General features: G+C 48.6%; 1 gene segment (V, D, J or C); it reads right to left on the bottom strand.

Annotated features, from left to right (window-relative positions):
• Nucleotides 1-19,168, bottom strand: part of LOC119965091 — a 36,514-nt gene that overhangs the window by 5,150 nt on the left and 12,196 nt on the right. The window contains 1 exon segment of the C gene segment in view: nucleotides 540-860. Within this exon segment, the coding sequence occupies nucleotides 540-860 (321 nt within the window).

Here is a 19,168-nt window from a genome sequence, read left to right as displayed (position 1 = left end):
TTGGAAGGGTTACAGGCTGCTAACCAACCTGTTTTACCACGTTATGAACATACCTTTCATGGCCATCAAGTCCTGAAGAGGAACCTGAACCCAAAGCTTCATGCTGAGAGATAGGGACACTAGCACTGCACCAGAAAAACCTCAGAAATTAATCTCCACAATTGAATAATTTTGCCTTGTGTGAACCAATGTACGTATGAAGTTATATTCACACTTGATCAGCAGCAGCTTTCTCCCCACAGTTTTGAGAGGCCCTTTCCTCAAACCACAGACTTCTGCAGAAAGTACAATTGTTCCCATGGCTATTTTCATGAGGCCCAGGGTTATTGATTAACTCTCTCATCACTTAACAGACATCACCCACAATACCACCCTTGCCCCAATGACACAAACCAACCCCACTTTTACACCCCACCAACTCGAACGTCCTGACACTTGCAGTGCAATCCTCGCCACTCACACACAGGCACCTCACCCTCCCATTCAGATACCTGTAAATATAAATATATATATATATGCACACACAAAATAAACCTTACCCAGCTCCTTACTGACTGCTCTCCGTATCGGCTGTCCCAGGGACACGTGTTTCACCTCACACCAGTAAGTGCAGTAACTTTCCCACTCTGCTGTTGGGACAGTGAGCTGGCTCACAGTCCGGTAGGTGCTGTTACTGCCCAAAGCCACTGCAAACTGCATCACTCCCGTATCCACTGGGCCATTCTCATCTCTCCAAGTCACTGAAATATCAGCAGGGTAAAAGTCTGATACCAAACAACTCATTACAACTGTTAGTCCTGCAGAGGCTGCGTCAAGAGGGGGAGAGACCAGTTGGATGACAGGCTCCTGAATGTAACCATCTACAGCAGAGGAACAGATCATTAGATATGAGATTAAACAAATATTTACAGCTTTTGTACATGCATCAGATCAAATGCATTTAAAACATGTTAAGTGAAAGAAGAGGGCAGTGAATTTCCTGGTCACATAGCATCAATAAATTTGCAATAAAGCAGAATCAATTAGACATTCCGAAGTGTAGAGATAGGACATGGTGAATGGGTGCCTTCCAGTTACAACCTGCTTACTTTAACTGGCAAACATACAATAGCCTGGACTTTTGTTTTGAAGGAGTGGCTGTTGTAGATGACAGTATTTGAGTAAGGACGGAGAAGCTCATGTGGGAAAACAGGTTAGTTTCCCCCAGGATTTTGAGCCACTGCCTCTGCCAGAATTGCAGGTTTCCGTCGGGTGTGGGGCATTATTGACTGCACTCAGGTTTTCCATAAAGACCCACTCAGCAAATGCACACCTTCATGAAACGCAAGTCATTTCACTTGATCAATGCGCAGGTGGTTTGTGACCACAATGAGGCCTTTCCTGATGTGTCTGCAAATTTCCCAGGCACCTGCCATGACTCCTTCACATTAAGGAATTTATAACTCCTCAATCTATTTCAGCCACCTACCCAGATCTGGGGATGACTCCGAAGGGATAAGGGCTACCCCCTACGAACAGGGCAAATGATTCCCTTTAGCAATCCCCAATCAGTGGCAGGGCGAAGTTACAATAGCAGCCATATCATCAACAGGAGTACCAGATGATTAGGCCGTTGGGATTTTAAAGATGAGATTCCAATGCTTCTATTGGTTAGGGGGAGCTGTCCAATATTCCCCAGCAAGGGTTCGGGAATAGTTGTTATGCGCTGTACACTGAACAACTTTGAGCAGCAGAGGAGCCTTCAAATAGATGACAATGAAGCCATGGGCAAAGCTGCAACCTCAGGAGGAGGAGAAAGATCATGCACTTCAGGCCATCCCAAAAGAGATGAGGATGATGAGCCATCAATGGTAGAGCATCGGGGTGGGAGTGGGAGTGGGGGGGGGGGGGGGGGGGGGGGGGGGGGGGGGGCAAGGACAGGCATCCAAGGCTGATTCTGTGCAGGAGGATTGCTTGCCAGATGAGTCCTTGTTCGGAGTAGATTTTCACAAGGTCTCCAGAAACACAACTGCTATCAGACTGTCCCTGGTGACATACCTCCACAAAAAGATGCTTATGCCATGATGCCACAGTCTCTCAAGGGTCTGCCCATTCCTCACAAGGGAGCGAAGCCCATTCCTCCCGATGGCTCCCTGCTAGCCCCCTGCAGGGCTGTGAATATGTGGCCTTTTGACGGCAGTTCTCACGACGTTATGGGGACATAGTCCCGGAAAAGGAGAATCCAGCCCCATATCTATGAGCGAGAGATAAAGGGAATCCTCCTGGCAAGCCAGCCAGGAGAAGACAAAGGAAAAGATACCAGATACGGAATAACGGAGGCGAGGAATAACCACTTGAAAAATGTATTTTGCCGCCTTGATTTTTGGATGTCTTTACTTATTTTTGCTGTATATCTTGCCAAAAATGACAACCAAATGTATCTGTAAGAGAATGACAAGAAACCCTGAAATAGCAATACCTTTACAGGGCATGGGAGGCTCCTTTTATTGAATCCTTATTCCTGATATTATTAACTAAATCTACTAATGTAAAGGCTTGTAACTCTTTTAAATGCTTGTAACTGATTCCAATGTTGAAGGACAGCATCCATCAAAGACACTTGTGAATGTGTTTTCCTTAGCTTATATTCCTATATTCCAATATTATTATATTGTTCATTTATTAATTGATTAATTTTATTAAGTTTAAAATAATAAAAAGGTGAGAGATCTTGGATTCAACAATTATAGAGGGGGTCCTTTAAAATATTAGCTGAAATATAAAATGACTCTTGAAAATGATTGAATTTGTAGAAATAAATAACTAATTGACCTTTATTGTCACAAGTAGGCTTACATTAACACTGCAATGAAGTTGCTGTGAAAAGCCCCTAGTCGCCACGTTCCGGCTCCTGTTCGGATACAGAGGGAGAATTCAGAATTCTCAGCTGGTACGGGAATTGAACCTGGCTTTGGTCTGCATCACAAACCAGCTATCTACCCACTGAGCTAAACCAGCCCTGATAAACAGTAACGTTGCCGTGACTCGGATTCAAACAGAGGCTGCTGCGGCCACAATGCAGAGTACTCACCACTATAAGATAACGGCACTAAAATGAGTAAGTTATAAAATTGGCTAATCTTTTGAATACTGTCCGTCCATGACTGTCTCAAATGTTACGAATAATGTACTGCAAGTCCTCTGACTGAAAGTAAGAGATATGAGGGTACATTCAACGAGTTTAAAACAATCTCGTAACTGAGACCAGACGTGACGTAGGGAGTTTGAACGTGGGATAAGAGTCGTGGGAAAGTTAACTAATTTGGAGTAATTGATTAACGTCTAATTAACCAATCGCCTGTTAGGGCAGCACGGTAGCACAGTGGTTAGCACTGAGGTCCCAGGTTCGATCCCGGCTCTGGATCACTGCACATTCTCCCCGTGTTTGCGTGGGTTTCGCCCCCACAATCCAAAGAATAGCAGGGTAGGAGGATTGGCTATGCTAAATTGCCCCTTAATTGGAAAAATGAATTGGGTACTCTCAATTTCCCGAAAAAAAAACAATCGCCTGTTAAGTGACTGACGCTTTCCTGAACGAATCAAGGGGGTCTCAGCTGAGAATTAGAACCAATGAATCTAAGTAAGGGGCTAAACCCAGATACGGATTCCCTTCAGAATGTGATCCATTTGACTGATTAGAGGGAGGAATTTTAGCCGTCGGAGAATCCTTGAAGCATTCGTAAAAATTACTTTTCGGGGCCTTTTGTTGAAATGTCTTTTAATGTAAATCTGGAGTCACTTTTATCTTGACGTTTTTGCTTTCACTCGTTGGCGTCTCAAGGACATTTCATGGAGACTATGGGTGATTCCTGATTCCTCTTTGGCATTTGTTTATGTTAACATGCGGGCTAATGTTTGGGGGTTTGGTGCGAGGATGGGATTGTTATTGATATGGGGATTGACATTACATTCATTGCTGATTATTGTTTATTGTTGGGTGTAAATCTGGGAGAAAATGTGAAAAAGGAGGAGAATAAAAAAATAATTTTTAAAAAAAGGACATTTCAAGGCACGCAGAAAAAGTCTTTTGATTTAATTTTGTGTGAATGTACCAAAATGAGTTCTTAAAGAAATAAACATTCCTTTATACACATTGAACCGGACTGAGACCTTATTTATGGGCGAGAGATAAGGGGAATCCTACTCATGCCCACAATCCAGATAATGACACGAATGAAGAGGTCAAACCCTATATCCCTGCAGATATAGCATCTCACACACAATTAAATAAGTGTGCTGTAACACTCATTGAAATAGCTTTTACTACATCCATTCTAGTCCATGGTCCTGGATACGACCTGGATGCCATATCCATCAGTCCTGTCTTAAATGTACCTCTGCAAATTGCGCAAAGCACATTCTGTGACACCAGAAAAGACATTGGGCTGGATTCCCAGTTCCTGAGGTTAAGTGCCGGTGTCAACGGAGAATCTGCAGGTGGTTCATGACGGGTAAATCGGCACAAACCACTCACTGACTCCGTTACTGGTGAGGGGCTAGCATCGGCGCCATGTGGAAAACTGCAAATTGTGCGAAAAACGTCCAGAGAATCGCTGGGTCCTAGGCCGCGCATGCGCATGCGCTGCACCTGTTGCGCCGGAAAACATGGCTCCGACCCTACTGGACCGCATACCCGCCCACTCTGACCCCACAGCCCACCTTCTAGCTAGCCCCCAAACCTAGCAGAAGCCCCCTGGCCAGCGGCACGGATCACGGCTGAGTATGGTGGCGCTGGACACTGTCCGCAGCCGGCACAGAAGGTTCCTGACTGCTGGGACCACACGTGGCCCATGGCGTCGGGAACTCAGCCCAACGGGGGTAGAGCATCGCGGGTGGGCCGGCTGATGACACGCCAATGGCCTTGCGGCAGCGCGCGGTGCACATCCCGATGATGCTGATTTGTAGGGAGTGGAGCATCGCGAACCAGCGTCATACCAGCACCTGCCCCGATTCTGGCATCGGAATCCATTCTCCGCCTGATTGCCGATCTCGATCTCAGCGTCAGGCTACAGAGAATTCCGCCCAATGCATTAACTGTAGAGGTGAGAGCAAATTAGCTATATTAACCGGACAACACATGCCCACACCAAGGCTAAAGTGCAACACTGCCGTGCAGATGACTGTCTTGCACCCAGCACTCATGATTGAGATGCAATTGCTGACCAACATCTAATCATGGAATCAGATCACTAAGCTTCCCTTTGAGGCATGCTTAGGTGGAAACTAAAAAATACAAGGAGCATCTTAATGCTTGACCTTTTGATCTCTGGAGTATGATGTGATACAACAGAGACAGAAAAAGCTCTCGGATGCCTCACCAATTAAGTCACAACATTGCTTCTGGTGAAGCCACATTGAGGTGCGATTCCGCATGTTACCCTCAATGTTACTGGTAAGAAGCAACCTCACATTTGTATCATTCCTTTTGAACTCGCTAATGTACACACAGACACTGAGTCATAAAGAAGTGGAATAAATATAGTCCGCAAGTGCCTAATATAATTATGGTAACCACAGTGAAAGTAAATTGTGAAGAGCATAGAAAGAGGCTACAAAGGGACATAGAACATTACAGCGCAGTACGGGCCCTTCAGCCCTCGATGTTGCGCCAACCTGTGAAACCATCTGAAGCCGATCTGACCTACACTATTCCATTTTCATCCATATGTCTATCCAGCGACCACTTAAATGCCCTTAAAGTTGGCGAGTCTACTACTGTTGCAGGCAGGGCGTTCCACACCCCTACTACTCTCTGAGTAAAGAAACTGCCTCTGACATCTGTCCTATATCTACCACCCCTCAATTTAAAGCTATGTCCCCTCGTGTTGGTCATCACCATCCGAGGAAAAAGACTCTCACTGTCCACCCTATCTAACCCTCTGACTATCTTATATGTCTCTATTAAGTCACCTCTCAGCCTTCTCCTCTCTAACGAAAACAACCTCAAGTCCCTGAGCCTTTCCTCGTAAGCCCTTCCCTCCATACCAGGCAACATCCTAGTAAATCTCCTCTGAACCCTTTCCAAAGCTTCCACATCCTTCCTATAATGTGGTGACCAGAACTGCACGCAGTACTCCAGGAGCGGCCGCACCAGAGTTATGTACAGCTGCAGCATGACCTTGTGGCTCCGAAACTCAATCCCCCTACTGATAAAGGCTAGCACACCATATGCCTTCTTAACAGCCCTATTAACCTGGGTGGCAACTTTCAGGGATTTATGTACCTGGATGCCGAGATCTCTCTGTTCATCTACACTACCAAGAATCTTGCCATTAGCCCAGTACTCTGCATTCCTGTTACTCCTTCCAAAGTGAACCACCTCACACTTTTCCGCATTAAACTCCATCTGCCACCTCTCAGCCCAGCTCTGCAGCTTATCTATGTCCCTCTGTATCCTATAACATCCTTCAGCATTATCCACAACTCCACCGACCTTCGTGTCATCTGCAAATTTACTAACCCATCCTTCTACACCCTCTTCCAGGTCATTTATAAAAATGACAAACAGCAGTGGCCCCAAAACAGATCCTTGCAGTACACCACTAGTAACTGAACTCCAGGATGAACATTTGCCATCAACCACCACCCTCTGTCTTCTTTCAGCTAGCCAATTACTGTTCCAAACCGCTAAATCACCTTCAATTCCATACTTCCTTATTTTCTGCAATAGCCTACCGTGGGGAACCTTATCAAACGCCTTACTGAAATCCATATACACCACATCAACCGCTTTACCCTCATCCACCTGTTTGGATAGGTTAAGTGAGTGGGCAAAACTCTGGCAAATGGAGTATAATGTGAGCAAATGTGAAATTGCCCACCTTGGCAGGAAGAATAAACGGAAGCTTATTTAAATGGCAAGAGATTGCAGAACTCTGAGATGCAGAGGGATCTGGGTGTCCTAGTGTGTGAGTCACAAAAAGGCTAGTATACAGATACAGCAAGTAATTTGGAAAGCAAATAGTACATTATTGTTTATTGTGAGGGGAATAGATTACAAAAGTGGGGAGGTTGTGCTTCAGTTGTGAGGCCACATCAAGAGTATTGTGTAGAGTATTGGTCTCCTTATTCAAGGAAAAATTTAAATACATTCGAAGCAGTAGAATGACTAGACTAATGTCAGGAATGTGCGTGTTGCTTTATGAGGAAAGATCAGAAAGGTTAGGTTTGTATCCACTAGAGTTCCGAAGAGAAAGAGGAGACTTGATTAAAACCTTTAAGATCCTGAGGTGTACTGGCAGGGTGGATGTGGAGAGGATGTTTCCTCTTGTCAGAGAATCTAGAGCTAGGGGTCACTGATTAAAAATAAGGGGTCACTTATTTATGACCGAGATGAGGAGAATTTTTTTTTTCTCGGAGGGTTGGGAGTTTCTAGAACTCTCTTCCTCAAAACGCAGTGGAAGCAGAGTCTTTGAATATTTTTAAGGCAGAGCCAGATAGATTCTTGATTAACAAAGGGGTGAAAGAATATCATGTGTAGGTAGGAATGTGGAGCTGAGGTTGCAATCAGATCAGCCATGATCTTATTGAATGACAGGGCAGGCTCAAGGGGCTGAATAACCTACTCCTGTTCCTAATTGGAATGTTCGTATGATCCACTAGTGCTCCAGGTGAGATAGTGCCCTGTCCTACGATGTGCCCTTGCATGTTGTCTTGGAAGAGATAGAGAAAGGTTGCACACTTATTTGCCAAAAGGGCCTCATCGTGCAAGAATCTATGTGATACCTCCGAAGACTGCGGCCTCTGCATGGGTAGCTGTGGTCACTGGCACATATGCAGCAGCTATGGGCTCTGGTGGAGTGAAGGAAGATGAGGACGCGGAGGAGCTCTCGGCACCTTCGCTCTGCTCGGTTACTGCCACAGCTTTCGGTTAGCCTTCGGTTGGTGGACGGGCGGGAAAATCTCAACAGGTCTGGCAGCGTCTGTAGGGAGAGAAAAGAGCTAAAGTTTCGAGTCCAGATGACCCTTTGTCAAAGCTAAAGACAGAGAAAGTGGGAAATATTTATACTGTGGAGTGCGAATGAAAGATGAGGCATAGCCACAGATACCAAGGGGAAAGATTGCTAATGGCAGTCCCAGAGAGAACAAAAAATGTGAAAGGCCAAACAGCAGAGAAACTAACATCAGAGGGTAAACTGTGACAGATGGAGATGTGGGGGAGGGGATGGGGAAATAAAAGGGAGAAAGGGTAACGAAAGGTGGATAAGATGAGGGGGGGGGTGAATATATATATATATATATATATAAAGAAAGACAAGAGAGAAAGAAATGGTAAAAGACGGTTAAAATGAAATGGGATGAAAACAAATGGGGTAGAGCTAATCATTTGCAGCTGTTGAATTCGACGTTGAGACCGGAAGCGTGCCTAACCGGAAGATGAGATGTTCCACCAGTTTGCGTTGAGCTTCACTGGAACATTGCAGCAGGCCAAGGACAGACATGTGGGCACAGGAGCAGGGTCTTGTGTTAAAATGGCAAGCAATGGGAAGGTCAGGGTCCTGAATGCGCACAGACCGAAGGTGCTCAGCAAAGCGATCACCCAGTCTGCGTTTGGTCTCTCTGATATAGAGGAGACCACATTGGGAGCAGTGAATGCAATAGACCAGATTGGAAGAGGTGCAAGTGAAATGCTGCTTAACCTGGAATGAGTGTTTTGGGCCTGGGAAGTTAAACATGGAAGAGGTAAAGGGGAAAATCCAACAAGTGATGTGGAAACAGAGTAACAGTGCTGTTGAGGGTATGCAACTCCTCATGTATTTTATGGATGTCCGGACTCATACTCTGAGTGGACTGATCCAGGCTACTGAGGGAGGTTTGCACCCTATCCTGGCCATGACACTACTCTTGCATTCACTCTGAATGTTACTGCTCTCCAGGATTGGCGTATTTCTCATTATCAAAACTCATGCGGTGAAGTCTCTGGGGACAATGTAGAGCTCATGACGGCAATGGATTCGCCCATTCATGGTCCAAGAGCTCCCACTGCCTTAGGGACACATCTGCTCCCAAGTGGACAAATACTGTACCCTAAAGCTGACCCCTGAGGCTCCACGTTCTTGCCCACTGAAGCATCATCATGACTTTCCTCTCTCCTCCAAGGGAGACTGTGCACAGATGTCTCTAACTCTACACCTTGCCCTGCACTCTGGTGTGGTGTCTTTCACCGAGTGTCATCGACTGCAAGCTACTACTCAGATCCAATGTGCTCATATCTGTTTTGGCAAAGTGTGGGCTGGAATGACACGATGATGCACCATCTCTTCCTCCTTTTTGAACCCCCAGGGATGATGTGGACCCAGAGGGAGGGTGAGCAGAGCATGGGCCTGTGTGAGACACAAAATGAGATACTTAGGTATAGCTCTTCTCACAACGAAGTCAAGCTCTGATTCACCCCATTGCCTTGACCATGCTTGCATTGCCTTCATGACTCAACCCCATGCTTCCACTCTTCCTAATGCCAGTGTCCAAGCGTGCTCAGCATGACCTCTACCATTACCACCAGTCTAAGGCGATCTCAACACCACCTTTACCACCAACTACTGGAGATTTACCATCAATAACAGCCAGCAGCTTCCGCACTCCAGCAACCTCCAGGGCCATTTGCTCCATTGGCATGCCTGGGCCAAGGGTAGGTTCCTTCACCACCAGTCTAAACCATCACTTTCGTGTTCTTCACTCTTTTGTTCCGTAACCACAACATGAATTTATATCAACCTCAGACATAACACATGCAGAGATAATGCTCCTCAATGCGCCTGTGCAGCACACTGCCCATTTACTATCATTTTAAATGCAGCTAAGTGAGCTGCTTACACATTCCTCTGCTTCAGCATTGACCATTGAATGTGCCAGACCTTGCTTATTAAGCTCTTCCCTCGGATCTCTCTATTGTGAGCCAAACTACTCACCTTGCCTGAACACAGGTCTCTGAACCTTTTGCAGCACTGGATCTATGATCCCATATTAATTAATTACTTGAATTCCCTTTTGTGTGCTTATGTGCACGAACCAGTTACACCATCTTATCTATGAATATTCCTAACGGTGTGGTTGAGAGACGGGCTTTGCACATACACTTGGGACCGTGTATATAGCGGCTATTAATTCAAGGTGACAGGCTGTGCTCAACAACCAAGGCCTACTGGTTTACTCCATCCTAATCAGATTGTTATGCTACTACACTGCAAATGTGAGGGACCGACTCAAGGGTCCACAATGTGGGCATATCCAAAGAGACTAGTGGCAATTGTTATAATCCCAGTTGATGTTATAACTGGACAGGAAGATTCCAGAGTGGAATCCTGGCTCGGAAGACTGTGGGAGGAATGCTCTGTTGTCCGACGCTGACATCAGGAAAGGCGGTTGGGTGGAGAATAGGTACCGATGACAAAATTGTGAGGGGCAGCGATTTGACGCCATATCGCGATTCTCCGTCATCTGGGCAGTGGCCGAATGCGTTCCGGAATGCACGTACAGTAAACATCGTTTGCACATCATCAGTGGGCCCGACCTGGTATTTTCTGGGGCCTCCGTGATTCTCCTCCTCCGAAGAGCCGAGTTCCTGGTGGCGTGATTCACTTGTGCTTTTAAAAGTCATGAAACCGATGTCGTGGCTACTGAGGGAGGGAGCGAGAGAGGAGGTAGGACACAGAGATGAGCGACTGCGGACTTCCGGGCTGGACACTGGCTAGGCTGGCCGGGGTGGGGGGGGGGGGGGGGGGGGGGGGGGGCAGCCAGGCCCGAGGGAGGGGGGAAACAGGCCGAGTGGCCGGGGTGACCTATCACGGCACTGGGGCGGTGTCCAGGCATGGACTGCCTTTCCCGCGGCCTGCAAGGCAGCCATCTTGCTGCACACTCCACTGCCCACCCACCCTGGCCCCTGGTTCTGTCGAGTGATACCGGCATATAGGCGCCCCCCAGACCCCCCCCCCCCCCCCCCCCTCCCCTGCCGCCAACCGCCGGTGGCCCACCCAGAACAACACCCACAGTAGTCCCTACAGGGGCCGCGGTGCATACCTCTAGCGGGGGCAATGCCAGCTAATGGTATCCCTGGCATCAGTAATGGGTGCCAGGGCCAGAGGCCCTCATGGTGCCAGCCACCGACAGAGCCAAGGTACGAGGGGAGGGACATGTGAAAGTACGCACTATGCTAACTTGTCGGCCTTTCACCCCCTGCAGACAATCGATATTGGAATTCAACTGGCAGTGATGGCGTTCATGGCAGTCGCTGCAGCCCTGGTAGATGCCCTGCGGCTGTACGAGATGGAACAGCTCAAGGAGGAGGCGGAAGCTGCAGCAGTGGAGCGAGCGGCAGCAGAGCGGGCAGCAGAGGGGCAGGTGGCAGCCGCCCAGGTTGGAGAGCAGACTGCCCAACAGTCAAGGAGGAGGAGCTGCAAACGAGGTGCCGCATGAGGCCTCGTGTATACTGGCAGCGCCTATCATTTGAGGATGTGCTGGACTGGGAATGCCATCGAAGACTCCGGCTGAGCAGACAGACTGTGCGACATATCTGCCAGTTCATGGTGCACCTGGGACCACCGGGCTACGGGGGAAGACACACGCTCCCAGTGCCCGATACCCAGACAGCGTGCATGACGCCTTCATCCTGGCACGCAGACTGACGTGGAGACCCGCTACAATGATGCCCATGCAGCGACCTGGAGTGTGATCGAGCGGTGCTTCAGCCTCCTGATGATGCGGTTCAGGTGCCTGGACCGCTCTAGAGGGCAAACATGCATGGGATACTCTGATCACCTCCTTGGATCACCGACTTGGGGGTGGGGGTGTGGATGGGGGGCTGGTCAGGGGCACAGACACTACATCCCACACTCCCTCACTAACCCTCCCCCAGCCACCCCGCACCTGCAACTCCCTCTATGATGCATACCTGTATTACGGGCCATGGTTTAGAGATCCCCAAAGTGTATCATGGAGTTCACCTGACCCACAACTTTTAATAGATTTTGGTTATGGGGAGCACAAGGGCCCAATCAGATGCAACAGAGATATAAAGTACTTTTAAAAACAAAACAATGTTTATTAAATGAATCCAGTTAACATTTTATAAACACACAGTAAACATCTTAGCAACTATCAACTCAAATACGCCCCCCTAAGAATACAGTACTCAAATGTAACCCTTAATCTTTCCTAGCAACATTCATAAGACAAATACCCTCTTTAACAAAGACATCAGGTTTAAATTCTATACTGAGAGCAGTTATCACTTTTAACTGAGCAAGTGATCTGAAGACATTCTTTGCATGCAGAGATCAAAATTACACCTTGTTTGGTTGGATGCAGCTCCAACTCTGAAAACAAAACCAAACACACACGGTAGCTGCCAGCTCAAAAACGAAAGCAAAAACAGACAGACAGCCCAGCTCCACCCAAACTCTGACATCACTGCAGCTATTTGATAAACACCCATTTCTTAAAGGTATGCCCACTATGGGGTGCAGGACCTGGGTTGGCAGTAACAGCGGGCCTGGTCCATGGGATGGAGGATGGTGACAACCCGCTTTGCAATGCGTTCTGGTGCTCTGCATCGTATCACGCCGCCGGAAGCCTGCCCATGGTAGCACCATCGACCTGGGTGATCCTTGCATGTGAGCTGGCCAGTCCATCACATGGTCCCGTCGGATCCCTGGGGTGGCAGTGGTGGGGATGGGCAAGGCCGCGGGGTGGGGTGGGGAGCCCGAGCCACCCACAGGGTGTACCTATTCCCCCCCCTCCCCCCCAACGTCTGCCCATTACCCTCACCACCAGCCAGCCCAGAACGGCCCACTCCTCACACCCATCAGGCAGAGCACCGAGGCAGGTTGTAACAGTGGCAACAGGTGTTTAACGTGAACGGATATGTACAGATTTGTGCCCTAGCCCCTATAACTAAACTGTGCCCTGCACCCATGCCAACTTAACTGGTGTCTAGCGGGCCCTAACGCTATGTGTAGATGGTTCCCCAGATGGTACAGCAGGAGTGGAGGCGGCCTGCTGTGACTCCTGCCCTGCGACGTGGTCACCATTGCCGGGTATTTTCTGGGGCGACCGGACCCGGTTGCTGTTCAGGGAGTGTGGTTCCACTCCATTCTGCCCGCTGCTGCTCACCAGATGCGGCAGGGAGAGGAGGGGCAGGGGAAGGTCGGGGGGGTAGGGGGTGGGGGGGGTGGGGGGGGTGGGCGAGGTGTTGCAGTGTTCCGGCACCTCCCCATGCAGGAGTCACCGGCAAGGGCCCCAACACCTCCTCCTCCCTTGGGGTACCCGTTGGCCCCCGTGCTACTCCATAGGATGGGGGTGCCAGAGGTACTATCCCCTGAGGCTCCCCCGCCAGTCCTGGAGGCTCGCTCTGATCTCAACCAAGGTCCGCACGCTCACGGCCATGGAACACAGTGAGCGGACCATCACCGTATGGGATTGTGCCACATCATGCTGCGACTGTGCCACCACTTTCTGGGTTTATGTCACATCAGCCAGTGACTGCGCCATCGCTCTCTGGGACTGGGCCACCTCCCTCATGTGTCTGTGCCACGTCGGCGAGCGGCTCGACACTGCCGCCGACGTTCCCAGCCATGGCCTGCTGTGACTGGACAACGCTCTGGAGCGCCTCTGCAAGTTCCAGATGGCTCTGGGACATGGTCACGTTTGATGCAGCAACCCTGTCCTGAGCCTCGGCCAGCATCTACAAAGAATGCCCCAGGCCTTGGACATGCTGATCCATAGCCAAAACCGTTGCCCCAATGCCTCCACTGTGGACGCCACCCGTGCGGTGTTGGCCTGGGTGGCACACATTGATGGCATCACCTCCTGCTCCTGCACGGGGTTGGACTACTCCAACTGCTCCGGCAGGTGCTGGATGCCCGCTGGCAACCCGTCATGCAGTCCCTGGCTCTGTGACTGCTTCTCCACTATGGATGGGACTGTTGTTCCCGAAGCTCGAGACCCGTCTGGACGGCAGCTTGTCCCTGGGATCAGCCTGCCCTCCGACCGTCCACTCCCTTGGGTTCCTACCTCCACCTGCTGTACCGGATCAACTGTGGTGCCAACCAGGAGCCTCTTCACTAACATGCCCAACCGAGGTGAGTGTCCCTGGGATGGTGGAGGGTGTTGGAGACAGCTGTGGTGGAAAATCATCGTCATCCTCCATCTCGAGCTCCAGGGTCTCCTGAGTCTCGGGCGGAGGGCTGGTGTCCGGGCTGCTCTCAGCGTTGCTGCTCAGCTCACGTGGGGGCTCCGGCTGTGGCACTGGCTGGGGGGTGGGGTACGCCAGATGGACCCGACCCATCACCAGCAGGTCCTACAAGACACAAGAGAAGACTCATGATTCGACCGCAAGCCAGGGGATGGTGGGGAGGGGGGTTGGAGGTGGTAGTGTTGGCTGTGTGGGTGGTGTGGGGTGAGGGCGTTATGGGGGTGAGGGTAGTGTGGGGGTTTAGCACAAGTGTCACAGGGAACCGCAACTAAGCGGGGTCTCACTTCCTCGCCCGTGGCCGAGCTCCACCTCGGCGATCTCCCGTCCTTCCGGGCCATTGACCACATCCAGGGTCCTCTGCTCGGCCACAGTGAGGGGCCACAGGGAGTGCGGGACGCAGGTTATTGCCAGGGGCACAGTGCTTCCTACTCACCCTGGCGCCTCTGAGGAGGTTGTGCATTTTGTTCCGGCACTGCTGGCCCATCCGAACGGTGTCGCCCACGGTGCTTACGGCCTCTGCCACCTGCGCCCAGGCAAAGCCTACGACGGCAGCTGGCAGCCTCCTTCCCGGGCCAGGGTACACGGTCATCCGCCCCTCCTCCAATGCGCCCATGAGAGTCTCGGTCTCTGCGTCCGTGGAACGTGTTGCTGCTCTCCTCGCTGTCATCTTGTTGGCTGGGATGGAGTGCGTGGTGAGTGCAGTGTATATGTGCGGCTGCAGCTTGTCAGCCTTTGAGTGTGAATTGTGAAAATGACAAAATCGGCACCGTTTCTCATTAGAATCGACTGTGGTCCACGTGGCGCCGGTGCTAGCCCTTTAGCAGTAGTGGAATCAGTCCTGGGGCAGTGCCAGTTTTTCTGTCGTGAAGTCCCCGAATTCTGCGTTGGCGTCAACACTTAGTCTCAGAAACGGAGAATCCCGCTCTGTAGCTTTTATTTTCTTTTAGAAAACAGAGAAATAGTGTCACAGGACTGCTAATTAGTTTCTGACAACAGGAAAAAAAAACATTGATACATAGAAAACAGGAGCGCGAGAAGGCCCTTCAGCCCTTCAACCCTGTTCTGCCATTCATGATCATGGCTGATCATCCAACTCAATAACCTGTTCCCTCTTTCCCCTCATATCCTTTGATCCCTTAGGCCCAAGAGCTTTAACTAACTCATGTATAACATTTATTAAACATGAAAAGGTTGACTACACAATACTTCTTTACTCCATGAAGTAAACAGTAAAGGGGAGTCCAAGGAGTTCATAAGAAAGACATGTATTCAGAATAACAGCAGTATTTACACAGGACGCAGTTACACACCTCAGGGTCCTCACTCCTTCCTGTTATACTAATGCTGGTTAACTCACAGCCCAGTCAGCACTAGGGAACAATCATCCTCCGCTGGATGAGTCCCATGCAGGGTTATAACACTCCCTCTTAGCTTCACAAATATACACAGATTTTAAGGTTAACATGGGTTACAATGTATATCTTAATCAATAATGGTCTCAGGAACATACAGTCCCTTTAAGCTCTCAAGATGACTTGGTAAGACACACCCTCCACTCTGAACCCAAGGGAATGTCTGTGGATTTCTCCTCAAACCCCCCCCCCCCCCCCCCCCCCCCCCCCCACCCCCCCCCCCCCCCCCCCGATGATTCTTATACCATGGGCCAACTTGTCTCACTGACCTCCGACTTCTACATGAATGTTTTGAAATTCCGTTTCCAAAATGATCCACTTTCAAATCTTGGTTTAAGCAATGCTTTCTCTTGGCTGATTCCGTCAAATTTTCACTTTCAGGTTGTACACCTCTCTCTTCAGGATTTCTTTGTCCCAAATGCTTGAGGATGCAGCAACCGATTTTCATGATTATTTCAAATAATGGCCCATAACTACCTGAATCCCCAGCATTGCATTTAGAGAGCATCCCAATGATGCTGGGAAGTCCTCTCGGAAATTCCCAAGTAAGGGTTTACCTGGCAATTGGCCAGAAGGGCTAACTTGCTCTGGAGAATTGCCCTGGGTTAGGAACCACCCAACGGAAGCAATTTAAATTGCTAACTTCAAATGGTTCTGCCAGTTTTACCCTTCTAGCTCCAGAGTAACTATTTAAACCGCTTCACATGGGACAGCCCCAACAAATGCGAGAACCCCAGGGGACCCACCACACCACCCCCACATCCAACCGGGCCTGACTCCACCCTCCCGGTGCAACCCAGTCCGACTCCTCCCATTCCCTCCCTCCCTCCCTCTCGGACCCACCCCCCTCCACCAGAGATTGCCACTCGGCGGAAGTTAGGGGCCTATGTCTCACAAACTGTAGTAATGTCTCACAAGACCGAAAATTACTTCGGATATCCGTCTGCCATTTCACCCTTCTTCTCAGCTGTCTGTCTTTGCTGAACAGTTCTCCCTTCCACAACCTTTAACCTCGGGCTTCTCGGAAAGATCTCTTCATTTCTTTAGTTTCCTGAACTAGCTGGACGTTAGCTCTCTGCGCTTGTTTTCTTAACCACTACTCCATGGTATGGCTTTCTTCAATCACAGCTGAGAGAAATCTTCCCTCTTTAACCTTCTAAAAACTGCGTCCAGCAGCACGGTGGGAGCTGCCTTCTCGCTCACTGCCCATTTCCAACTGCAATATATTCAGCTAAAACTAAGCTGAAAAATCCTTTCTATCTTAAAAGGGCCCCCGGTTATTAAGTAATGACCTTACACTTCTCCAAACTTTTCATTACTTTTCACGCCGTAACCTCTCTAAGCACAACAGAAGCACAGTTTGAATCAAAACCAACACCCCCACACATACAAACACCATTGTCCAGCAGGAATCTATCTATAGGTTTACCTTCCCTGACACATAAACACTAAATTAAATCCACTTAAAACTAAACCTTATTTCTAATGTTTACCAATACAAATATAAATCCTTTAAAACTACCATTGTTTTCCTAACACAATAGGACAAGTGGACAGGATAATGGACATGATAATGCTGTCCATTCATCCACCAAGTCGAACCAGCTTATTAAATAACTGCACTTTATCTGTATCGCGTCATGGTGGCAAACAAATGCCATCTCTACGACTGTGTCTTGAGAAAGTCCTCAGCACACTTTTGATTAGGAAGCATTATTAACAATTGTCCCACAGGGCAAGCCCATGATGGGCCACCAGTTCTAAGGTAATCTAACAGTTGGACAACATTTGCAGCTTTGACACTCACCTGACAACGCAATAACATTTCCAAGACTACCAGATGTGTTGCATTCAATTTTTAAAAATAAATTTAGAGTACCCAATTTTTTTTTCCAATTAAGGGGCAATTTAGCATGGTCAATTTCCCTACCCTGCACATGTTTGGGTTGTGGGGGTGAAACCCACGCAGACACAGGGAGAATGTGCAAACTCCAAACTGACAGTGACCCGGGGCCGGGATCAACCCCGAGTCCTCAGCGCCGTGAGGTAGCAGTGCTAACCACTGTGCCACCATGCTGGTCATAGATGTGCTGCATTCTCGTAGTAACATTTGAACTGACAACTCTGAAGGGGCTTTTTTAATGTGTCCGAGTCTCCAAACCCGTGCCCGTTCTGCCTCTGATGCCTCACCAGTTTCTGGGTGGCCCATCCCCAACTTCAATTCCAGCCTGCAACTCATTGCCTGAAAATCAGACATTTCAGGCGGCCATTTTGCAGGTTGGGTTCGCAAAGTCCGGAATTCTCCTGTCTCTGTATGGCCAACCTGGGACGATGGAATTCGGGGCCAATGATTAATTGACAGACAGTGTAAGGTGACATGAATTGATTACCACACCCTATGCTGTGTCTGATAAATAGACAACTCATTGGGAAATAATAAGCTAAGAATGCATGGTAGAATGGAGGGAGGACGGGCTTTTCTGTTCATTCCCTTCCGTTAACGTACAATTAACACTTCCTTATTTCCATAAACCAGTTAGGAATGTGAACAAGAAGAGAAATATAAAACTTCCCTCTTGATCCTACTCCTGTCTTCCAGAAGGTAAATGAGTAAAGCCTCCAATACATGGATATAACATGAAAATCTTTCTTACTTCACAGAATCCCAGGATTGTGACAAAGCAGAAGGTCACTCAGCCCATTGTGACTGCACTGGCTTGCCGCATGAACAATTCATTTAGTCCATTGCCCGATCTGCTCCCCAAAACCCTGCACAGTTTCTCTTTTTGAATGCATCAATTGAATCTGCCTTCACCACACTCTCAGGCAGTGCATTCCAGAGCCCAACCCTTGTGTGGAAAGGTTTTCCCTGCATGAGCGTCATGTACTGCCTGACCCACACATTCCACAAACTTGTCTATATTCTTTTGGAGTTCTACACTGCACGCCTCGCGGTTCAAAATGATGCTATGTCGCTGTCAGTCCATCAATCCAGTGTTTGGTGCAGATTACCTACCTCTTGTCAACACTCGACTGACCAATCACTAACACAGCAAATAATCCTCCAAACGTTTCCTAACTTATTCAATTAAATCTGCTGGAAATCAATGTCATTGGAACATTATTCCATTTTGCAAATCATAGAAGACTATCATTTTTATATTTTTCCCCATACCTTTGTGACTACCCTGAATAATGACCAAACTTACAACTTTCAAGGCAATTGAGTAACTCATTAAAGAAGCCTTTGTTTTTTAACTAACTTTGTTGTTAATAAAAATGATTCCTTATTAAAAGATTTCAAACTGAAATATAGTCAATTAACAATTTGTATCCATAATTGCCCCACTGTGTATTTATCTCTGCTTCTTTACTAATTGTAGTGATCTCTATATGTGCATGTACATAAGGGGTTAATGTGTAATCAGTAGCACCACAGGATTACTAGAGGGCCGGACCAACAGGGGTATAAAAAGCAACCACATTGTGTCTCTCCCTCTCTCTCCTGGGTGTACTGTGACCAGGGCAG

The sequence above is a fragment of the Scyliorhinus canicula genome, chromosome 4 (genome assembly GCF_902713615.1).
Source record: "Scyliorhinus canicula chromosome 4, sScyCan1.1, whole genome shotgun sequence".
Taxonomy (NCBI): Eukaryota; Metazoa; Chordata; class Chondrichthyes; order Carcharhiniformes; family Scyliorhinidae; genus Scyliorhinus; species Scyliorhinus canicula.
The sequence above is the reverse complement of the archived record's forward strand: the minus strand, read 5'-3'. Positions and strand labels throughout refer to the sequence as shown.